The 24930-nt window shown below is 32.7% G+C and overlaps 7 protein-coding genes across 7 annotated transcripts; 5 read left to right on the top strand and 2 right to left on the bottom strand.

Annotated features, from left to right (window-relative positions):
- Nucleotides 1-217: 217 nt before the first annotated feature.
- LOTGIDRAFT_64820 (hypothetical protein) lies at nucleotides 218-1126 on the top strand (the record flags this gene model as incomplete). The annotated part of the gene is made up of 1 exon (XM_009053584.1): nucleotides 218-1126. A coding segment is annotated over one exon (909 nt), but the record flags the coding sequence as incomplete, so codon positions are not given.
- A 3181-nt stretch (nucleotides 1127-4307) lies between these two features.
- On the bottom strand, nucleotides 4308-6441 carry LOTGIDRAFT_115074 (hypothetical protein; the record flags this gene model as incomplete). The annotated part of the gene is made up of 4 exons (XM_009053770.1): nucleotides 4308-5105; nucleotides 5519-5676; nucleotides 5912-6112; nucleotides 6312-6441. The coding sequence occupies 4 exons, from the start codon at nucleotides 6439-6441 to the stop codon at nucleotides 4308-4310; spliced, it is 1287 nt and encodes a 428-aa protein (XP_009052018.1).
- Nucleotides 6442-7365: 924 nt separating this feature from the next.
- Nucleotides 7366-15897, top strand: LOTGIDRAFT_231596 (hypothetical protein). The gene is made up of 9 exons (XM_009053769.1): nucleotides 7366-7629; nucleotides 9077-9161; nucleotides 12048-12192; nucleotides 12488-12677; nucleotides 12972-13080; nucleotides 13300-13331; nucleotides 13546-13645; nucleotides 13887-14045; nucleotides 14280-15897. Exons 1-9 carry the CDS (start codon nucleotides 7472-7474, stop codon nucleotides 14415-14417), a joined length of 1116 nt encoding a protein of 371 aa, XP_009052017.1. The 5' UTR covers nucleotides 7366-7471; the 3' UTR covers nucleotides 14418-15897.
- Nucleotides 15898-16347: 450 nt separating this feature from the next.
- On the bottom strand, nucleotides 16348-17202 carry LOTGIDRAFT_84384 (hypothetical protein; the record flags this gene model as incomplete). Its single annotated transcript, XM_009053594.1, has 1 exon — nucleotides 16348-17202. A coding segment is annotated over one exon (855 nt), but the record flags the coding sequence as incomplete, so codon positions are not given.
- Nucleotides 17203-19114: 1912 nt separating this feature from the next.
- Nucleotides 19115-21057, top strand: LOTGIDRAFT_115146 (hypothetical protein; the record flags this gene model as incomplete). The annotated part of the gene is made up of 5 exons (XM_009053768.1): nucleotides 19115-19312; nucleotides 19614-19709; nucleotides 19919-20045; nucleotides 20332-20472; nucleotides 20867-21057. Coding segments are annotated over 5 exons (753 nt in total), but the record flags the coding sequence as incomplete, so codon positions are not given.
- A 1046-nt stretch (nucleotides 21058-22103) lies between these two features.
- Nucleotides 22104-22841, top strand: LOTGIDRAFT_56896 (hypothetical protein; the record flags this gene model as incomplete). The annotated part of the gene is made up of 1 exon (XM_009053579.1): nucleotides 22104-22841. A coding segment is annotated over one exon (738 nt), but the record flags the coding sequence as incomplete, so codon positions are not given.
- A 195-nt stretch (nucleotides 22842-23036) lies between these two features.
- On the top strand, nucleotides 23037-24524 carry LOTGIDRAFT_187770 (hypothetical protein; the record flags this gene model as incomplete). Its single annotated transcript, XM_009053767.1, has 2 exons — nucleotides 23037-23355; nucleotides 24344-24524. A coding segment is annotated over one exon (159 nt), but the record flags the coding sequence as incomplete, so codon positions are not given.
- Nucleotides 24525-24930: the final 406 nt, after the last annotated feature.

The following is a 24930-nucleotide window of genomic DNA, read 5'->3' as shown; positions in this document are numbered from 1 at the left end:
GATAGCCTATATGTTCCTATCATACCCCATAACAGTATTTATCACATTTCTTGGTACACTGACACTAACAGCTCTTGTTTATCTAAAATCATTATTTAGGACGAAAACATGTGTACCCAAATGTTATTATAAAGAATCATCCTTGACAAAACAGATACTTCAGAAATGCCAGACGATGCAATCTGAATTCAGACCATCTTTACTGATCAGAAGTTCACACGTGCAGACAATTCTTGGATTTATGCCAGGTATTAGTCGTGAGAACCAGTTATCCAAGAAATACCTTCAAATGGAAGACTACGGAATTGTGTCAATTAGTGAAGTAGTGAATATTTCTACCATCAGTGATTCCGCGCCCATTGTGATGGTACTTCCGGATTACACCGGAAGTAGACGATTAGTGGAAGGAATATTTGAGGAAGTGATAACCAATCATTATAGACCTATTTTATTTCAAGGAAGAGGACAAGGTGGTAATAAACTGACCACTGCCAAATTACTCAATTATGGTGATCCATCAGACTTACGTGAAGTGATACAGTATTTAAAGTATACATACCCGAATGTGATCATATCAGTTGTCGGTATCGGATCAGGAGCAGACTTACTGATGTCCTATTGTGGTGAATACGGTTCTTCGTCGTATTTACAATCCGCAGTCTGTATCTCGTCCACGTTCGATTCCGAGACAGTTTATAGCGAGAAAATCCCAAAATTTTATGAAATTTTATATTTAAGTTATTTTAAAAGTGTGATAAGTAGGTATTTTAAGACGTTTTCAAGGATTTTAGACATGCGTCATGTGTTAAAAACGTGGTCTGTTAATCAATTTACAGAACAGTTTTATTGCAAATTATCTGGTGTGACAAATACGGAAGAATTTTGGGAAGATAACAGTCCACTTCGTGATGTAGATGAAATTTCTACACCAGTTCTGTGTATAAATAGTTTAGATGACCCAATGTGCTCAAATGACGTCATTCCCTTTGATCTATTTACTAGTTCACATTACATGTTTCTTCTTACTACAGACTATGGTGGCCATGCTGGTTTCGTGGACGGACCATTCTCAAAATCGTGGATAGCTAAATCTACAATTGAATATTTGAAAACTTTACTGGAATTTACAGCAGTTCAGAATGGTCATTCTTAGTGCTGCGCATATAGTGATATAGCTCTTTTATAGCTTAAAATATTTATGATATACTTCTGATAAACATTTATACTATGAAGGGTATTGTGCTCAAGTTTACAACTGGAATTATCTTTCGAAACTATCACCAAAATGCATTGTGGCATCAATAAGTTTCAGCAGTAATCACTGACCTGATTCAAAGACTTTTGAAGGAAATGGTGTAAACTATATTGGGGTATATAAGTGAAATATATTAGAATTATCATGTACTAATTAACCATCCCATGTTAATGAATTCATCTGAAATAATTTTTTCTTTTAAATTCTACTAGCTCGGAAGAGTTCGAACCAGGGTATCATTTATTATATTTTAAGTTTAGCAGTTTTGGCTGCAGTCCAACGTTGAGTACATCCTTAAATTTGTTGTTGCTTCATGTAATATTGATATCAAATATATATAAGAAATACACGGGGTGTTTCTAGAAAGCTTATCAATTAGGGCTTGCTAATTATTTATTAGTATAATAATAGCATACAGGAGGTAATCTAATCACAAAGGACTCAATCGACAGCACTCCCCTTTCCGCAAAGCTGTGGACCATAGTGAACTTGTTCCACTCGAGTTGGATCTTAAAGATGGGGCTGTAATGCTCTACTTAGGGTTTGGTTATCCTCAAAAAGAATTGTTACCTTTGGTTACATATTTATCAATTTCTGTTAACATTGTAAAATTATTCTACATATTTCTGTTGATATCAATACAGAAATCGTTGTTTTATAAACTTCATTACTTCACACTAATGGGACGATTTTTTAAAAAGAATTTCTACCTAAATGTCTCAACTTAATATACTTGAAAATTCAAGATTGCAGAGAGATAACCGACCCAGTCCTGAACCAGATACACCTCTCAGTATTTACAAAACACAGGAATCAAACTAACAAAACCTGTTACATCTTAAATATAGATCTACTCCTACATTATAAATAAATTATCACTGAATAGCTTATCTCCATTGATTTCATGTTTAACAACAGATTTAAATAAATAGTTAGATATTAAAGGAAAATCATTGCATTTCTGAATAAATTAAAATAAATTACCATAAATCATAATACATTTTATCGATTTATCAACTCATTATTGTGTTAAAAATGCATTGATACCAATTGTAATTCGAATAAAAATTGTATCGAGAAAATGTCACGTATTTGCATTAAGCCATCATTCATAAATGAAGTTAAACATGCATAGGTCATAGCATAAGATTACAAATATCTAATTTGGATTAAACTTGTTTCAAGTCAAATTTTTTAATATTGATGGCATTAACTGAATGTAGTTATACATATAAGCCTACTTTTGGTGTCAAAAAATCGCTACAAACTTTTAGGCTATGGAAAATGAGTCATTTTTGGTTGGCATTGATAATTGACTTCTAATGTATTAAAACTTAAACATTAAATTTTAATCACGAATTTGAACTTTTTTTTACATGTGATGAATGCAAAGTTGTTGAAATCTGTAACGTCTGTGTCAGTTTATTTGAGATCTCGCCAATATAAGCAAGGTTCTTCTACATCTGGTGTTCAGTTTATATTGTAAATGTTGACCACCGTACTATATGTTCGTATATAGATGATATACGTCCATATAATTTAGTACGCGCCTATAGATTATGTTGATTTGTTACTTTCTTGTTATCATATTGTTATTAAAACAAATTCTGAATATATAACGGGTTTTGTTATACACCTCTTGTGCCCGCAGCCTGTCGGTCGGTGAAACTCTTCAAAAATTCTAGTCGGCGACACAAATCGGTGACCAAGACTGTTCGTGTACACGCACCTGAATAATGCCATCGAAATAATCATATAGTCTAAGGTACGTTTTTATTGAACTGTTCGAAAACAGAACGTCGGATTTGAATTCTGACAGCGAAAAAGATAGCTGAAATCGATTATATCCCGTTAATCAGATCTATTGATATTATAATGGTCAAGATAGTGCAAGGACATTTTGACATATGGTCAACTTTATTCTTATTTTATCTCAAATATGAAATATACTGGACATTTTCTCTGTATGGAAGAGAGATATATTTTGATTCTCTTGATATATTGAAGATGTATTATCCAATTAAAGGAACAGTTATCAAACCTACACTTTAAATCAATAGACACAACTAATCTTAACAAGATAGACAATTGATTTGGTCATATTAGAAAACTACAGAGACCATATATAACAATAAATTTACATAAACCGACATCCTATATTAGTTTCTGTTTAGAACAGAAAACAGGGTCGTATTTCAGATTCAGATTCAGAGAGTGTATAACTACTTATCTGACCATCTTATGAGGTCATCGAGGCCCTTTTCAAATCGGGGGAGTGGTGGTTATGGTATTGTCAAATTAAAAACAATGTGATTGTCTTCAGTTCCCAGCTAATTTTTTTTTTGGCCGTGGCTATTCGTACAGCGACGGTACAGAAATGGTCATTAAAAAACATATGACCATCCCTAACTAATTCTAACAAAGTCACTTAAGATCATTCTTGACAATCAAAATGGCTTCACGACTTTAAAAAGAAACCAAACTCTAGCGCGTCCTATCTTATCCGAACCGTTGTTAGCAGTCAAGAGAACACGCATCGTGATGGTGCAAATAGCCAGTGCGAATTCTTTTAGTTCTTTTTGTCAAAATACCTGCTTTACTACCTGCTTTATAGAACTAGTGACTACCGTCTTAGGCTGATCCATTGAGGAACAATATACCATTCATCTATAAAAGGGGCACACAATATGGTAGAGCTAACAGTTATCTATAACAGCTATCAGAATTAGACTCCAATGTGCCGTTTTCCTACAATTGTTCATAAATCAAATGTGCGAATTAGACTATCCTCATGTCCAGTGCGTTAAAGACTTCCTTGCAGGCTATCATATGCACTGTCCCTCAAACAGGTATATGAATTATTCCTTCTTACCTCCCTAACAGAAGAAAAATGGAAACTTGGGGTACTATGTGGATTATCTTACAGGTTTTTTTTATTAACTCATTTCATGTTAAGAATGTAACGTGTTTAAACTTGTTGGTGTAAAATTTGTTGATAGATAGTGCCAGATGGCTTACCAAAAACACAGAAAAAAACATTTTAGAGTAATTTTTATGGAAGGAATTCTGAAACACATAAACTACCGTTAGTACCACCAAAACCAAAAGAATTAGTCAAGGCTATTTTTTTATCAAAATTTGATGTCCATTTCTCACTGTTTGTCCTTACATAGTTCAAATCACACCCAGTATCAACATTATGAAGATTGAGTGTTGGTGGAATTATACCAGTCTTACATGACAATATGGTGAAGATTGCTTCCACACTCCCAGCAGCACCTAGTAAATGTCCAATAGCACCTTTAGTTGATGAAACAAACACATCCTTATTTTGTGAATTGAAGAGTTTTTCTATTGCTTTAGATTCAGCAATATCTCCTAAATATGTTGAGGTGGCATGAGCATTGATATACCCAACATGGCTAGGTTCTATATTCGAGTGTTTTAAAGCAGACTTCATACACCTCAATGCTCCTTCTCCGTCTTCACAAGGTGCTGAAATATGATGAGCATCTCCTGACAGACCATAACCCATGATCTCTGCATAGATTGGTACCTGACGCTCCAAAGCATGTTCTAAAGATTCTAAGACTAATATTCCACACCCTTCTGACATAACAAAACCATTTCGATCTCTATCAAAGGGCCTTGATGATTCTTTGGGCCTGTCATTGAAGTTCGTACAAAGTGCTCTCATTCTACAAAAGCCAGCCATTGCCAGAGGCGAGACAGATGACTCTGTACCACCAGCTACCATCACATCAGCATCTCCATACTGGATCATTCTGAATGCATCTCCAATAGCATGTAGTCCAGTTGTACAGGCAGTTGATGGTGTATGATTAGGACCCTTAAACAGAGAAGAATGACTCATCTGTAGTCCGTATTGACATTTCCAACCATTACTCACAATAACATTACAAAACCCAAAGATACCCTATATTTCCAATGTATTGGCTGGTTTATGTTGGCATTGTGAATTCACCCAGATTTGGGTACATCCAGTTGGGCTAAGGGAGATTGATAACACTCTGTAGTTAACAATTAGACAAGACAGGAGCCACACTCTTCTATTTCACGTGCTTAGAGCCCAAATTACTTTTTTCATTTCTGCTTTCCAGAACTGCATCATTGACAGGAGAAACAGGTGGATAGATCAGTGATCTAGCTCCAAGTCCTCAGGATATTTAGCAATGGTCTAACTACCTGAGCCCTGCTTCTGATTAGGCAAGCAGAAAACTGTCAATCTTTAACACTACCCACCTTTAATCCAAATTTAATACTGACATGTCCAGCAGACATATTGGGTAATATGTTAGGTATAAAATGTGGTGTGACTCTTTTATATCCTTTCTCTCTTAATACTTGACCGACATTACATATTTCATCTAATGGTACCATTCCTGTACCAACAATTACACCTGCAAATATTGTGATAAGGGGCAGTTATTTAAAAATTATTAGTGAGCCGTTTACAATGATTTCAGACATGCTTCCATTACAAGTATAAAATGCTGTATCTATTGGAAGTGTCTACTGGCAGATACATAAAGTACTAGTGTCAACAAGAAAGAAAAACTGATCTGTGAAATATCAACAGCAAGTATGTTAAATAAATATCAATTATGATATAAGGGAGATAACTCCATTATTTACCTGATCTGTATTTCTCTTCCTCTGAATTAGGTTTCCATCTAGCCATGTCCAGTGCCTCTTCTGCAGCCACTAAAGCATAAGCTGAAGGCAGTGGAAGACCCCTTAATTCAGCTGGGGTCAAAAACTGTTCTAGGTTAAGTTGACCTTCATTCAAACCTTTTGGAACAATTCCTACAACTTTGCTTGGAATTGTTTGGAAATCTACAATTAAAAAAATACTTTTAATTCAATACCTGAAAAATTGCGAAATAAGCACACACAGTTACATGATTTATACAAACAAATTACTTATACATGTGCTCTAAGTAAAAATATTTCTTGCAAAACTGCCCAATTTAAACTTATTATCTGGGATTCAACCATAGCTTAAAACCTGCAAGAAATGATAAGAAAAACCAACCATCAGAGGTTAAGTTAGTGATGCCACATCCACCATTTACCAGATTCTTCCAGACATGTCTAACACCAGTTCCTAAACATGTCACTAATCCTAGCCCAGTTACAACAACTCTTCTACTACCAACTACCATCATAATGGTCTTCTAGTTCATCATCTCTTACTGAAAAAACAAAATGAAATAGGTTATTTGTCTTGCTTTTCTTTAGCTCATTGAACTCATGATAAGGGCAATTCCAACCAGTGCCATAAGGAAAACTTGGCAAGGCTAACTGTACAGTGTCTCATTACTGCATCACTGACTGAACACTTCAAGCTATTCAAAATCAAGGGCATCATTGACAACTAATTTCAGAATATAATCATATCAGTTATTTGCGTCTTGAAACATTTTAGGCTCAATTTGGAGTCAGGCCTGGGGTTTTCTAGTGATGAAAATTTTACCAGTGTCTTGTGCCAAAGTGAATGGTAATGACATGCAACTGAATATTTGATTTTAATTTCTTGATAAAATACTGAATAATCAATTCAGAAATTACAGGTTGACAAAGTGTTCAGAGTACTCAGAGACTGAGTGTAAGGACAGTAATTTTTACTGAGTAAGGTCAGTGAGGAGAGAGTGTTGTGTTGGCTTACAGTTGCAGAATCTTTTTGGAAAAGATGTCAGCAGACTCTACTAGAAGCGAATAATCGATAAAAAAAATATTGCAAAATGTCTGCTCTGAAATGTTTCAACATAACCCAAGGGCTGTCACCTTGCAAAAAAGAAAGAATTTAACATAATGTTTTAGGACTAATCCCTTGCTTGATAACTTTTAGTTTTACATGAACCAGCCATGTTAGTATTCTGCAGATAAATTGATGAAAACAAAGTTCGATTCTACAAAAATCAGGAATTTAAAGCAATATGATAATAGAACATTACGAATATACTTTTTTCTAATCCAACTATAGCCTTTAAGATAAAATAAAGTAATTTCTGATAAAACGAATGACAAATTTTATCAAATGGGCATTAATGATTTATTCACTTCGAGGCTATGTCAGGCGTCCTTGACCTAAGGATAGTTTACATGAAGCCAAGGTGACGAGTTATTTTTATCGATTGACAGTAAACCGCGGGCTTATACTAAAGAATTCAACTTTATTATTCATTAGAAGATATGACCACCGCATTGACAATGTTTCCAACCCCTCGCCCGGCTAGTGCGGCCTCAGAGAGAAGTCAGAAAACCATCGCAAGTGACTATAGTAATGACTTCGGATCTCAAAAGAAAACGGGTCCTTATTTGGAGGGGAACCTGAAATTGCTTGAAACTTTGTAAGTATATATTATTATACTAGTTTATCACATGTAACTATGAATAGAAGATGATCCATGTTTATAGGTAACACAATGTTAGGGCACGTTCATGTGTAAGCACTCCTATTCTTAGTCACACCCACCAATCAACTCCAGCCACTCATTCAATCAAGGTGTGTTTTTTGTTTATTAAATACAAATAAAAATCTTCTTTTGAATACTTGTGAAGTGACAATAAAATTCTATTCTGAGCTCCCTGGGGTCGTTGAGTAAATAATAATATCAAATGAATTAGCTATAAGGTTTACAAGTGGGAATGGAAAATAAGCAATAAAGTGCATGTTAGAAATTCAAAAGAAAACAAAGTTGTACAAATGATCATGTTTGACCATTGATACAATAATTAAGCTTATATGTTCTGAGTAGTGAAAGGAAATGTTTAGATATCTGTTAGGTGGGATTCATTGTGACAAATCAGCTCAACTAGTTTCTAAAGACATTCTTAAATATATTTTTTTGCTTTGTGTATGTCAAATCCTTGATTAATTTTTTTCTGCAAATGCAATATAGAGACCATGTCAAAGTCAAAGTTTTGGTTAATTTGATATTTGATATATAATCTTATACAATACAGAACTTGGAAAATTAATATATGTATAAATACTGGGATGCATATCAACTAATCAGTAATAAAGAAACATGTTTCAAAGACAAGTTTATCAGGAAAGAATGGAACTTAGTGAAGAAGCTTATATTTGAATACTGGTACATAATATTTTTGGTTTTCTCAAGAACCTGGATAACCGGTAACTGAATAAACCCAAAAATAAAAGTCTCATAAATAACTAATAACTACAAAAAAAATATCAATATATTTACATAGAGAGTCATAGATAACCTTTACTGACATATTTCAGGTTGACTACCTCTTTTATTAATTTATTATTAGAGAAGGGCTAATATTTCTACATTCAACATACATAGTACCTCATAACAATAGGTAATATGATAAACAAAAAAGTCAAGGGTAGTAGGGCTTACAGTTGAAAAATTAATCAATCAAATATGTTAAATTGAATAGAAAAAATAAAATGCCAAAATGAATCTTTGTTTGTCTCGTTATTATTAAGTCTAATTACAAAAGACATTCAAAATTTTGTTTTGAATTTAAATAACTTCAATTTTATTTATAATTTGATGTAAAAAGTTACCCGCAGAAAATACATTATATGCATACTCCTTTTCAGATTTTCAGATATTTTAGCTCGATAGCAAGATAAAGATTTTCCAATGTAGATATTATGATATTATTTGTAATATCTCCCTGTTAAAGGTGTTTCTACTAGGGTACCTGGATAACTATTAAAAAAAAACGTTTAAGCTTCAGAACATGCCCTTATTACCATCAATGTTTCTTCATGAAAGATAATAGTAAAAAATAAAGATTATTTATTGTCTGTTGTAGAGAATGTCCAGCTGATATAATGTGTTGTCGATTTAGTCCATCAGGAAATCATTTAGCTGTTGGTTTATGTGATGGAACCATCAAGGTGAGTTTGTATGTGAAGTGATGATGAATATTTGGTGAATTCTGTTATACATCTGAAGATTCATTATAATATAACTACAAAATGCAAATATGTTCACCAACTATCTTGCTAAATGAATAATTTCTTATTTTTATTAATGAAACTTCAGATATCTGTGCTTCTGGTTAGTGTAAATCTATATCTCTGTTTATAACAATCTCTTGATAACAATCTGAAATGGCTCAATGAGTTAGATACTTGCTTGCTAACCTTGCTGGCGAGGTCCAGTGTTCAATGCCGACCTGGATAAAGATAATACCTTCATACTTTTTCTGTTCCATCCCGTCAGTAATGCTGGTTGGAAGGAATGGCATGAAGTGTCTAGTCATTTGGATGGCACAATAAACCTAAGCCATTCTGCTACAGGCAGAAAAGTAGGAGGAAGAACTACATTCATTTCATTTCAATTCAATTTTTTATAACAATATAAAAATCTGGGCTGTGTAAAAACTTATCTTAATTTTCATTACAAGATTGCTTTCTTAATTTGAGGTGGCAGGGTCACCTATTTTAATTAACAATTCAAGCAAATGAAATATTAATCCATGAATAAAAAATGATAAATTTGTTTGTGAGAATAACAGAATAACTTATAAATGGTCAATAGAAGGCAATTGTGACATTTGATCTGTGTTATTAGATTTTGAACAAAAAATGTCAATAGTAGGTCTAAATGATTTGATATACAATAGTTTGTATTGTTAAGTGGTGTTTAAGGGTTAGAAAATATCTATTTGTGATTGATTACTATAATAGAATATTGAAGACAGTTGACCTCTCTTGGTTTTATTGGACCTGTCAAAAATACAAAGCAAATATTAGATTATATTACTTCATATTTTTTTTGAAAAAAAATATTAATTCTCAAGCACTATGTTGTACCTTGAAACTTGACATTGAATAATTTTTTTAAATATAATATTAAGTTACTAAAATCCAAACACAGTTATTGTTTGAATTCTTTTACAAAAGACATTGCAAGGTTTTGTACTGGAATTTATTTTGACATGCAATAATTATAGATAAAGCCTTTGACTTGAACAAACTCTGAATTATTGAACTCTTTTGTTTATGAGTTTAGATTTTGTTGAGTATAAGTGAACTTTGAATCAAGAGTCTTAAAGAAATCAATAGTTGATCTCTACTGATTGGAAATCAATACAAGTATTATGTAGATATGTTCAATTGATTAATAATATTAGGTGTTTATTGTTTAATTATGGTAATTAACGAGATAACGATGTGATTAACTAGTCATCAATCAACACCTACATTTCACTTATTGATCTTTACATTCTCTGTTTATTATCATTTTTTCAAATTATTCACTGCAATCTTGATGAATTATTTGATTCTAAAACATTCTGAAAATTTATATGCTTGGCTTAATATTGGTACTAAATTTTATGACATACAGATACTTTAGGGATAGAATTGGTTAGGGTAAAGGACATGAACATTTTAGCTCTAATAACACAATACATAGATTTGATACTGACTTATGTTACCATATATAACAGAATTGATATAAGAAAAAAGTTATTTAGAATTGTGTAATCAATACGACTTGAAAGCTTTGTCAACATTATTATACTACAGTCTTTCATAATCATTTATTAAACATCTGTTATTTAATTTTTTCTCCTGGACTGTAGCTAATATATCATGTACCGATATTTTACAGTTTATCTGATGGTTTATTATGCCATAACCTACATTATATATCATATTATTTTAGATCTATGCTGCCAATACTTATCACATACTGTACAGTTTATCTGATGGTTTTATATTTAAAGATCTAAGATGCCAATACTTATCACATACTGTACAGTTTATCTGAGGGTTTTATATTTAAAGATCTAAGATGCCAATACTTATCACATTCTGTACAGTTTATCTGATGGTTTTATATTTATAGATTTATCATTCCTGTGCCAGTACTTATAGCATACTGTTCAGTTTATCTGATGGTTTTAAATTTATAGATCTATGATGCCAACACTTATATCATTATGTACAGTTTATCTGAAGGTTTTATATTTATAGATCTATGATGCCAATACTTATCATATACTGTACAGTTTATCTGATGGTTTTATATTTATAGATCTATGATGCCAGTAATTATACATAATGTACAGTTTATCTGATGGTTTTGAATATATAGATCTATGATGCCAATACTTATCACATACTGTACAGTTTATCTGATGGTTTTATATTTTTAGATCTATGATGCCAATACTTATCACATACTGTACAGTTTATCTGATGGTTTTATATTTATAGATCTAAGATGCTAATACTTATCACATTCTGTACAGTTTATCTGAGGGTTTTATATTTATAGATTTATCATTCCTGTGCCAGTACTTATAGCATACTGTACAGTTTATCTGATGGTTTTAAATTTATAGATCTATGCCAGTAATTATAGTATAATGTACAGTTTACCTGAAGGTTTTATATTTTTAGATCTATGATGCCAATACTTATCACATACTGTACAGTTTATCTGATGGTTTTATATTTATAGATCTAAGATGCTAATACTTATCACATACTGTACAGTTTATCTGAGGGTTTTATATGTATAGATTTATCATTCCTGTGCCAGTACTTATAGCATACTGTACAGTTTATCTGATGGTTTTAAATTTATAGATCTATGCCAGTAATTATAGTATAATGTACAGTTTACCTGAAGGTTTTATATTTATAGATCTATGATGCCAATTCAACTAATACCGTACAGTTCATCTGATGGTTTTTTATTAATATAGATCTATGCTGCCAATATTTATCACATACTGTACAGTTTATCCGATGGTTTATATTTTGTAGATCTACGATGCCAATTCATATCACATACTCTACAGTTTATCTGATGAAGATACAACAGCCAATCGACTACCAGTTACACAAATCAGATTTCGTCCACACAAACTAGGAGATAAACCAGAATATGGCAACATCCTTATTGCCTCCTGTATGTTTTCGGGTATTTCTCAGATCTTTAACCATCTGGATGCATTTTGAACAACAGAGAGACAGAGATCTCAGCTTGCCTAACCTAAAGTTCTTGGATTTGCTGAAGAAAAATTTCTTACAAGGATTATTTTCAAGCATTTTAATGAAAAAATCAAATACTTATATAGATTTGTCCACCATTTTTAAACTCCCATGTCAAAGCAATTTGCTGTACTTTAACCCATTCTAATTATGCTAATCTTACCATATCTTTTGAGATGAAGAATAATTGCATTGGTGGCTTCCATTTTCAGATGCATCTGGTAACATCAAGTTCTGGCACTACACTTCGGGTAAATGTTTAAATACAGTAAATGAGAAACGACAAACTTTAGCTCTAGCTCTAAATCCTGATGGCTCACATATAGTTTCTGCTGGTGCTGACCCTGCTATGCATATTTATGACTTAGAAACAAAACAATGTAAGAGAACTTTAGAACCCAGGTTAGTTTTCATTTTTTTTTTCAATTACTATTATCACTTTTCAGTGTACCCTTCTGTCCATATTTGGAGTGATGGTGCCAGTAATGACTAAGTCTTCATTCAAATGTCATTCTTCATCTTTGAAATATATTTACCCAATCCTAAGCCTTGCTTATTGAGTCCTTTTTGTTGAGCACTACTGAATAACATAAAATATGTTTTTATATGATTTAAAGATGACTATTCGCACAATGTTCATTTGCATTCAACTATTTTGGAATTCAATTTTGAGAAAATTTAACCCTTTTATTTCAGTGATTCTCGAGATAAGATGGATGGTCACAGATTCCGTGTGTTTGCACTACAGTATAATCCTAATCATCCCAATATCTTTATCTCTGGTGGTTGGGATGATACAGTTCAGGTACATATTTTACACTTCTGGAGCAGGTTACCTCTATTTCCAAACCAGCTGTCCTAATCATATATTTTTTAACAGAAATACACATGTGGAGCATAAGATGAACCTATTTCTTAGCAAGCTATGTTATGCTTATCCGTGATCTGATTAAACAGATTTTGAATATTTCATGTGTAATATTTATGCAGTTTTTCTCTAGATCTTTCATTTTCTGCTTTTCAGTACTGGGATGATAGACAAGCACATGCTATTAGGTATGAGTTCATATTTCTTAACCTGTATATGTAAATCTCTTATAAACTCTAAATATTTGTATTCAACTTTGTATAATAGATGACTAGTTATCTCAATTCACATTAAAGACATAAAATATCAGACTTTGTTACATAATACCATGTATATTCAAAGCGTCTTGACCAAAATTTCTGTGTAGTCCATTGACAAATTTTATATCAATTTATGTTTCAGGCGATTAAATGGTCCTCATATTTGTGGAGATGCATTAGATATAGATCCAGTACATAATCATATATTAACTGGATCATGGAGAAAACATAGAGTGCTACAGGTAATCATTTGAAATAAGTATTTTCACTTTTAAAAGTGATGCAGATAGCTAATGCAATTCTCTTTGTGGTTAAGGCAAAGACTTAGATTCATTTAAAAGCGTTGAGCTTTGCATAGACAAATAAATTCAACTCCATAACATTTTTTGATTAATGAAATGAAGAATGTCCATGTCATATAGTGCGCAATGGAGGAAATTTTGTTAGTATGATAGCAAAAAATGAGTTAGCTTTATTTCATAGATATGGGATTTTGCTATGGGTGTTAAAATAAAAGATGTACCTCAAGATGCCCTGAACTCCAGTCAGCTATACTGTGCTCAATGGCTAGGTAAAGACAGTATTATCTGTGGTGGAACTGATCATAATATGGCTAGAGTTATTGATAGAGGAACTTTAAATGTAAGTAGATCCCAAGATCACATCCTTAAGTCCGTTAAAATTTATCTAAACAATAATATTACAGATTTTCCTAAACTAAATATCAGCTTCAGAATAGAACTGTGACTCTTATAAGATAAGAACACAACTTTCCTCTGAGTAATATTTTGTTGAAAATATCCAATGACTTCTTCTATGGACTGACTGTCTTGTTTTCTCATGAAAAACTCCTTCACATTTCCATTGTTGTTACAGACGACAGGTCAGTTAGTAGATTTACCTCAAGGTGTATATTGTATAGATAATGACCGACAGAATATACCACCTAAAATAGCCATTGGTACCAATCGTCACATCTTCCTGGTTAGAAACGAGAAGAAACCGCCATCTTAGATAGTACTGATAAACTTGTATCTATATTTCTTATAAATACTAAAAAGCATATTTATCAATTTTCAATTAAAAAAAGACCATATATGAAGTTTTCCTTACAAGATTGTTCTGACAGCCTTTATCAAATTCAACCAAACCCAAAATCCCTTGCCAAAAGAAATCATATTCAGGATTAGATTTTGTTGATTATAAAGTTTATGTCCAAAATTCTAATTAAATATAGCCTGTTTTTCTGGCTTTTCTAATGCTACCAAGGACCCATATTTCATGATACCTTTTGGCCCAAATATTATTTAACTCCTTTTGAAAAAACTGTCAAGCAGTTGATAATATTCACACAATCATCTATTATTGATATTAGAATGCCATCAGTGATAACTAACTGGTAGTGATGAGAACTGATCATCATATTCTAATTTTGAAAAGTGGTACAGATAGCTGTGTTTAAAACTAAAAGATTATTGTGATATTTGTTGAAAATTTAGAGAATATTTACTTGATGTTATATTGTATTATAATTTGATATTTATTAATGTTACATATGATGCCATGACATTAACTATGCAGTTTATGTTTTTGTTGTATTTTCCATTATATTGTTTTACAAATAGATAACAAATATACAGTCCTAGGTCTCATTTGTTATTGGATAAAATAATGTTGATATAAGAACTATAAGTTAAAGTTATAATCATTTGAATTTCATTTTAAAATAGTTCATTGCAATGCCAAGCAATGTAGGCCAACATATCTAAATTTCAATGAAATTAAAGACACTGTTAAGCCCACAACAAAGGGATAGTGGAATTATATTTAGTAAAACATGACCATTAACATATCATGATCATGAACTATGAATTGAATGATTTTGATGAGACTTATCAGAGGTTTTGCCTCAAAATAGATGATCTAAAATTCCTGCGATCATAACGGAAAAACTATTTAACTATTTGAAAATTTCATTCTTTGTTAAAATGTAAATTTAGGCTTGCATTATATTGTACCAAGTGTCAAAACTTGATAAATGACATATGGGGGTCAATTGCTTGTATAAAGATCAACATCGCACCACCAGGTTCAAATTTCAAGATGTATTTGTATAGTTTTTAGTTGAGTCAATTAAACTGCATTTCAAGTATGATAGAGGAGTGATTAGATATCAACTATTTAAAGGTTGATTTTGAGTACTTAGATACACATATTATAAATATAACTTATATAATATATTAAGATCAAATTGAATTTTTTGTTCTGCTTCTTTATATCTTTTTTTTTTTTGTCTAAATAATTAGCATTCCATTATACAACAATAATAATTCTATTATAATTTATTTCACAGACACCTAAAAAGACCAATCACATTATGAATTGTTTATTTAAATGTTATGGTTCAGAATGACCAATATTCCCTCCATTTTGCTTTGTTATTAAATTTTATCTCAGATATCTGTTTTTATCAAAATAAACTTATTTAACTAAATTAGTTTTCTCAAGTTTTTCGAGGATTAAGTTATTTGGTTTCTTTGTGGTTGAATTTTGATGCAAGCTGTCCTTTCTAAATTTAATCTACAGCATAATACTCTTAGCATGGCATGGCATATGTGCCAAATCCTCAAATGGGTTCTATGGGTAATACAAATATAGTGCTAAGAATTTATCACCATATTCAAAATTAATTCACATGAAAAATGGAGATGGCATTTAAATAAAAGAAGTAAATGTTTTTGTTGATTTTTAAATTCTAATAAACAATATGATTAAGAAACCACAAAAGTAGAATGTTCCAACTATTTCATAGATCATTGTAGCTAAATATACATTTGGCACATTAAATACATCAATTAAAGTGAATCATGCTCTAAATATGAACCATAGAAAAGTTCATATCCTTAGAAATGTTTCACTCATGAACTGGAGCATCATTTTCATCTAAATATTTCAAAATGACATCAAAATATTCTAGAATAATATTGTCTAACCATTTTGATTCCAAGTCAGAATCCAAATAACCACAGTGACCTCCCTTGTTAATTGTTAATAATACCATATTGTCATCCTGAGAGATTAATTCAAAGGGAATATTTTCCTTAACACATACAGGATCATCTAAACTGTTGACTCCTAAAATTGGTACTCTTATTTTATTTAAAGCACGCATAGGATTATTTTGTTTCCAATATTCAAGAGCTGAACTTTGACCTCCAAATTTAGCATAAACACATCCATCATATTTTGTGAAACTCCAAGCAGACATAGCAGTTTTAAAATCTACAGCACTCTCTAACATTTGGCGGTTTTGAGTTAAAATTTGCTTCAAATGATACAGTAGTATAACCTCATACACCAATGGTAGACAATTTGAAAATAAATCTACCATGTCATAGCCTGCTGCCACGGTAACACCACAGCAAACAATGGCATGATCTTCATAATCTCCTAAATATGACACTAGTAATCCTGAACCTGCACTAGCACCAGTCATCATCATTCTGGCTTGAGGATATGTTTTATGGATATGAAGAACAGCTTCTCTTAAATCTGCAGTCTCTCCAAAGCCTTGTAACTTTGGAGTTTTTAATATAGTATTACCATGACCTCTTTTATTAAAGACAATACACCTGTATCCTCTTTGACTAGCTCTGAGACAGAAATTACTGCAAGTTGAAACACTTCCTGTTAATGTGGGTAAGACTACAATAATAGGAGCAGTTGGTGGTAGTATTGGTCCTTCCTCTACCCAATCAAGTCCAATTGTACCTCCATCAACAAATTCAATATATTCCCGTCTTGTTTTGATTTTAGCTTGTTGAACAAATGATCTAAGTACAGTTTGTACATGAGTATTGCTCAACAAAATCGGTGGTTTAAAATGATTTGATTGGTCCAATAATTTACAATTGTCTACAACATAATTACTGATTTTATTTGATTTATAGGTCAATCCAACTTTATATTTAGTAGTTGTTCGTTGTTTTAAGTACCAAATAATTAAGGATCCTATGACAATTCCACCTGTTATAAGGTATGAAGGAGTAACAGCATTCAAGCAGGCAAACATCTTCAATACCAATCTTTATCTGAAAAAATAAACACTAAATATTTTTATAATATCAAACTTTACCACTTAAAATAAACAAAAGAAATCAAATTCAATTCAAATAAGTTGAATGCATTCAGAAAAAATTTGATTTTTCCATAGGGTTTGTAAATTCAGGGTTTTCTATAACCTGAATTACTACTCTCTTTAAAAACTTCAGTGTAGCTTTAATTTTATCCTTGTTTCGTCACAGCTACTGACGCCTTTATTTACAACCCCAGAAAGCTAACCGGGTGTTGTCCCTACAGCTGCTGTAAGAAAAGGTAATTAAATTCGTCTAACCATATTACATATACCGTATATTTTTATATTATCTTACATAAGAGTTGTTATTAGTGGATAGTGATAATGACAAGCCGGTTGTGAACTCTGAACTTCACTCGGCTGCCAAACCCATGGCTCGATATTAAAATGACTTGCAATTTCAAGTCAAGGATGAAATTAAAGCTATCATGTACAAAATGGAATTATATGTAAAGAAAAATTCCGAGTATTTAGATTGCATATTTCCTTGACAGGTAGTGACCTCTAGTGGTTAGAGGACTGGAAGAGGAGAGGCATGCAAGCGCCACCTGTGTATTGTTGTTATACTGTGTTTTGTAAAGATATAAAACGTTAAAATAATAAGCTAGCTCTTATAACTGGGCCATTAAATGAAGATATTTATCAGTGGACGTATCTTGTGTCATAATGACAACTATTATATTTATGATTGTCTTCTTTGATTTTAATTCATTTTATATTAACAACACATTTAAACACATCTGTAACCCTCTGACTATATAGTTGCTTTGCCAATTTGTCAATAGTTTTTTCATTTCAACTACCCTAATCTCTTTGAACCAATGAATCCAAATAACTAAGTATTTATCCATAAAACTACACAAAATTATTGAAAAAGCTTAACAATTGTGTTCATTAATAACATAGTTTTATGGATTTTTTGGATTCAACAGGGATTCTTTTGTATGATAGTGACACCATATAAGTCCACTGATATATATATGCCGAGATGTTCATTCTTAGAGGTAGTATTGTTGTTCTTTAGAATATTAGAATGAGTGGTTCTGACATCCCAGCTCTGGTGTCTTGTGAATGGTTGAAAGATCAGATAGACAAAGGTTTACCATCTAATATTGTGTTAGTAGATGTTTCTTGGTCCAGTAAGAAGAACTGCTACGACGAATACAAAAAGTAGGTAGATTTTAAAGTGACCAGCCGCGAACATTGAGTCGGTATAGTCAGTTCAAAACCATCTTCACAATGTCAAGTTAATATAAGACAAAGTTTGTAAAAGCTTGACACAGTGAGGATGGTTCAAGACCTGCTTGGTATATCTCGAGAAGACATAGCTATAGCATCTTTTTTAACCATTTTACCATCTTCACAATGTCAAGCTATTACGAACTCCGTCTTATACCTTGACATCATTAGGCACTTTTCTGGTGTCATAAACGTTTCCAAATTCTAATGTGGTTTGATTGTAACTACTAGTTCTCGTCTGCAATGATATACGGAGAGGAGATCCTTTTCAGCCGCACTATCAGCTGGTGATCTAAATAAGCAGATTTCTTCTTTATTTCTTTACCTATCCAGTGGACATATTCCTGGAGCAGTTTTCATAGACGTAATGGAAGCAGATCATACTGATCTGTATCCCAGAAATATTCCATCAATCGAGGTGTTTGAAAGGAAGGTTCAAGAAGTTGGTATTGGCAACGACAGCCACGTTATTGTTTACAGTGATACTGATAATGCTGGTTATTTCATGTCTGGACGGGGTTGGTGGAATTTTAAGGTTTGCATGATTTTGTTAGGCTTAATTACTCATACGAAATATCGTTTACAGTTGACAGTGCAATAGCACTTTTAGAATGACGTTTCTTCTTTGTAAATTTCTTTCCTTTGAAAGGAGAGATGGGGGCGAAGCCGGGTCAATCTGAGTGTATTCTGGAGAAACATCACTGAACTCACCAACTTACTGTAGATATGCATAGTTGACTATACTTGCAATTATAGTACAAAACATAGATTACATCCGTTGGCTTCATATATAGGATTTTTCTCTTTTAATTGCAAATCTCGTTCCTTTTACGTAGATCTTTGGACATGATAAAGTATCAATATTAGATGGTGGATTACAGAAATGGAAATCTCTAGGTTATCATTCGACTGCAGACATTCCCAGTGTACAGGTACAAATAATAGTCAACAATTGCTATGGGTGTTTATGCAATAGAACATTGCAATACAAACATGTTTGTATGTGCTCTCAACACTTGAAAACCATTTCAGTCTACGTCTATTCACGTACAATAAGAACTATTTTCTGGTCATATTTCTGGATATATATCTGCTCACATTGCTGATATTTCAATTGAATTCCCGGATTACTCTTTTTCAGAAAGGACTATTTAAGGCAAAATGGAATCCGAAATATTACAGGACCCTTGAAGATGTCAAGAAAAATATCAATTCTAATGAATTTCTTGTGTGTGATTCTCGACCATCTACATCCTACCTTGAACAAGGTTTGTCCAAATTCAAATTCAAAGTGATGAAGGTGATGTGCATTGATATCATGTGGGAATGTTCATGGTCCACAGTTAGGAAATAATTGCAAAAACTGCTGAAATTGAGTTGAAATATCAACCGGTTTTAAGACTATAAACTATATTCCTTTAAATGAGTTGAAATGAGGTTTCTAATCTATGTTGTGCTTCCCGTAATTATCCAAATGCTTAGACCCACAGACTTCTTGACTGAAAATTAGAATGGTTCAAATCGATGCTATCAGTGTCCCCGATACCTCTTTAGAATCCCTTTCATTCCTGACAACCTTTTACTATCCATTTATAATCTCTGCAGGTCATATGCAAGGAGCAGTCAACGTACCATTTGGAAACTTGGTGAACAAAGAAACATTAACACTGAAATCCCGCGAACAACTTCTACAAGGTAATTATGGCGATAGGCTCGTCAGCCCTGTCATCTTGATTCATCGTCATGATCATGAGGCTCAGTTGTCTTTTATGAATCAAAATGCCCAAATTCTAGAATTCACCTTGATACGATATATTGAACTTTGATGAGTCTTGTAATCCCTTCCTGACCGTATTCGTCATGACCGAGTCGTCTGAGTGTTGTTGACGAGTTTTTCAGGTTATTGACAATTCGACAAGGTGACTGAACAACCAGGTTGATCAAGATTTCATCTCCTTTCACAAAGACGAATTACTGATAACCAACCTGAACATCACGATCACAGAGGCATGAAAAAAGAGTCCCTGGCGCACTGTCAACTCACATTATTTATTTTTCTGTTATAATTTTTCTTTTCTTTCTTATTAAGAAATGAAAGCGTCTGGAATGGATTTATCCAAGCCTGTGGTAACTCATTGTAATGGTGGAATGTCGTCTTGTACCTTAGCCTTTGTTGCTGAACTATGTGGAAACCCAGACGTCGCTGTATATCACGTATGTAGACCTTTAGATACATTTATGATGCTTAGTCAGCGCTGTGCTGCATCGAAATTACGCTAGTGCTCTGCAACAGATTCAGCTTTACGGAAACTACCGAGGATTGCCGAATGGTGCTGCATATTCGTCATTATATCGCTTTGATCCTGCTTATGATAATAAAATTACCTATAAGAAACTACGTATGGCCTCCGATTATTTTAACTGTTTAACTGTTAATATTTTCAGGGAGGTTTTACTGAATTGAAAGCAAAGGCAACCGATTGTATCAAAAAGTAATTTGCAGTACGCCTACATGAAATATAGGCTACATGTTTAAAAACACAATCTTACCAACGAAGCTGAATTTGCCTGATCGTGCTCTACATTTCTTATACTAATATACTTTTTTTTCGGTCATAAATCTTAATTAAACATGGGCAATGTCTCAATATTACCTGTAGTTAAAATAAAATTGATAATAAAATAGGTTGACTTTTAATATCCCTTTTCAGACTGATAATTTGTCATTCTTTGCCCCGACCCTTTGTTCATGCTGTAAGTTCAACTTCCTAAATTATATAAGAGATATGTAGCAGGCGCATAAATCGAATCAAATTAATTTATGCAATATTTAGATAGTAATGTTTCTGTTTGGGTCTTAATCTGGTTTGGATTAATCCGAACTCCGAATATTGTTTGGTAGAAGTAAATTAAAGCATTCAACAGACAACGTAGCCTCTTTGATTTATCTCAGGACCTAAGCTAGAGTTATTGCATTTGCTATTGCCTTCTCTAACTGCAGCAAGTGTCATTAAGTTTCACTGTAGAAAAGTAGAGCTTAAAAATGTTAAAACATTGGCATTGGACCACCAACCGCATTATGTGCCTCTTCGGCATTATACACCTACCTGTACGTGGTCATGCGCATTGTCAAATTTTTATTGGGAGTTATCTCCCGTTGGTGGCTTCCGTTGGTGGCTTGAAGAAAATGGAGCCGAAAATTGTTTGCAAGAAATAATTTATTATTTTCAACTAAAAAACATACCGTCAAACATATCTTTACAACCTTAATTCACAGTGCATTGTGTTCCACTTTGTGTATAGAATATTGTTAGACAATGGCGTCCGCTGCCGCAGCCCTTTTAGACGAATTAATGGGTAGAGATAGAAATCTCCAACCAAGTGATCAGAGGACAGAAACACGTTGGGATGACAAGGACGTTTGCAAGTATTATTTATGTGGATTTTGTCCCCACGAACTTTTTGTCAACACCAGAGCTGATCTTGGTCCATGTGATAAAATCCATGATGATGCCCTGCGTAAAGAATATGAGAAAAGCACTCGATATCAAAAATTGAATTATGAAGAGGAATTCTTTCGTTTTCTCACCACCTTGATAAACGATGTTGAAAAGAGAATTCGTCGTGGACATCAGAGATTGGCATTAAATAATCAACAGGGATCATTAAATGGCAATGTGTTTGGTGGAAAAGAAGATAAAATAGAAATGCTGACCGAGAAAATCAATGAACTGGTAGAAAAAGCTGAACAACTTGGATGTGACGGGAATGTGGAGGATGCTCAAGGAGTTATGAAGTTGTGTGACCAGCTGAAAGAAGAAAGGAGACAGTTGGAGGAAAGTGATGAAGCCAACAATCCCCAAATGAAACAAATGGAAGTGTGTGAAGTTTGTGGTGCATTCCTTATTGTTGGTGACATGAAACAAAGAATTGATGAACATTTACTTGGTAAACAACACATGGGGTATGCTAGAGCCAGAGCGACCGTGGAAAAAATGAAAGAACAGATGAAGAAAGATGTTGATGAAAGAGAGGCCAGAGAAGCCAGACTTCTGAAGGAAAGGGAAGAACGAGAAAAAGAACGAGAAAAAGAGCGAGAAGAGAGAAACAGAAAGATGAGAGAGGAAAAGAAAGAAAAAGAGCGATCCAGATCTCACAGATCACGAAGCCGAGATAGATCTTCCTCTCATCGCCGTAGATCTCACAGTAGAGACAGGCATCGAAGGTCACGAAGCAGAGATAGACATAGATCGTCCAAGAGAAGTCGTAGCAGAGATCGAGATAGGAAGTCTGATAATGATCGAAGCAGAAGATCACCACACAAAGATAGACATAGATCTCGAGATAAAGACAGAGAAAGAGAAAGGAAATCTGAGGATAGAGAAAAGGAGAAAAAGAAAGAGAAAGAAGATAACTAAACTTTAATCTGAGCAACATATTAAAAGATAACTGTTTTAGTACCGGTACCAATTCCTATACTCTATCTGGGAAATACACATGACATTTCATCTTGAATGGTCCAGTCTACCAGTTGACAATGTAAACAGTACAGATATAAAAGATACAGAAAAATATGAGGTATAACGTTAATGCCATGTTTCCAATCATAAACAATTCCAGAGAGTAAACTTATAGATTGATTGTATTCTCTGACTAAAAGTTAATGAATACAAGTATTAGTTAGATTCATTCATTTGTGAATACATTTGATTCATTAACCAAACTCGGATTATAATCACTTAGTTGTTGATAGTGGTATAAGAATAGCATTGAACTTTTGATCTTTTGCTTACTAAACAAAACAATAATATTTTTCACATGCCATTATTTACCATTTTTGGTTAGTTTTTAACTGGTTTAGTGCAAAGATGAAAGTTGAAGTTTCAGTATAAAATTATCAGATATCATCAGCTTGATATGATCCAAATTTTATTTTATTAGTTATGTGAATATTTCTTGAGAGAATTTATAGTCTTGAGTCATTGTCACTATGTTTTGGACCATGTGTTAGCTTGTTCCTTATTGTGGAATTTTTGCAGAATATATAATTTTGTATAAAAAAAAAATTTATGTTTTGAATGGTTTTCAAACATGACACTTCTGAAGTTAAGACTGATAATTTGAATAATCAAAAAGCCAAAAAAAACTTCTTTGTATTGAAATCAAAGGCTTGATATCTGAAACATTTGAATGTCAATGTGTTTTTAAGTACATTATTGGCTTACAGTTGTTTTGACTGTTCAAAAATTATGACTGAGTTGGTTCTGTATGTCTGTTCCTGACCGAAGTATATTTTTCTTCAATAATTTCATATTTTAAAAATTTTGATTAGAAATGTCTTCAATTTGTTGAAATTCTTGTTGTCTTTTTCTTTTTATGTAAATAAATAGCTATAGTTCTACTAATTGATTTGTTTCTAAAGGGTTGTCAAGATGCTAAATTTAATAATTCATTCAAAATAATCTAAATCAAAAATTACTCAATTTAGATTTTTTATAACCCTTCAATATTTAAGTATCCAGAATAGTTATGAAGTTTATCCAGAGGATTCATTCTTTCATTATAGGTTATAAATTGTCAATGCTGCTGTCTAAAGGTGTAAAAACCTTCAGAAATGCTGTTTTGTGAAGCAAGGCAACGTTTCCACGTCATTTGAAATTAAAATATATTGAAGGTATACTATGAACCCATTAAACAAACACAAGCCCTAAAATTCCCATTAGTATTGGCTGCTTCTGCAATCTGATTAAAATGCTGGTCTAGATGTTTTATTTTGTTTTCTTTCTGCAGGTGACTCCACTTGCCAATCCTAATCTGACAAAATTGTTATGTAATTTGTCACATCATGAGTGACGTGTAGTCAACTGCAGAAAAACGTTCTAGATCGGCATTTTAATTAGATAAGCTGATGTTGCTGCAAAATGAATTTGCATTGATGGACATGCTTATCTATATAGCAGTTATAGAATGGAAATATTGAGAGGAAGGCATCTTTGAAAGCTATTTCTTTTATAAATTTTAGTTTTCAGTTAAAAACAAACTATGGAGAAGGTTACATGATAGTGTAAAAGGATTTGAAATACATTAATGAATAAAAGCACTTCTAAAGTTTGGATATTCATCAGAAGTGAGGCATTTGCATCCACTATGCTA

This window comes from Lottia gigantea, assembly GCF_000327385.1.
Source record: "Lottia gigantea unplaced genomic scaffold LOTGIsca_20, whole genome shotgun sequence".
Classification (NCBI taxonomy): Eukaryota; Metazoa; Mollusca; class Gastropoda; family Lottiidae; genus Lottia; species Lottia gigantea.
The sequence above is the reverse complement of the archived record's forward strand: the minus strand, read 5'-3'. Positions and strand labels throughout refer to the sequence as shown.

Excerpts from the sequence above, each read along its gene's own strand:
- LOTGIDRAFT_231596 (XM_009053769.1), top strand. The coding sequence starts at position 7,472 with ATGACCACCGCATTGACAATGTTTCCAACCCCTCGCCCGGCTAGTGCG. Across the intron at positions 7,630-9,076 it reads CTGAAATTGCTTGAAACTTT|AGAATGTCCAGCTGATATAA; the intron begins GTAAGTATATAT and ends TGTCTGTTGTAG. Across the intron at positions 14,046-14,279 it reads TTGATAGAGGAACTTTAAAT|ACGACAGGTCAGTTAGTAGA; the intron begins GTAAGTAGATCC and ends TTGTTGTTACAG.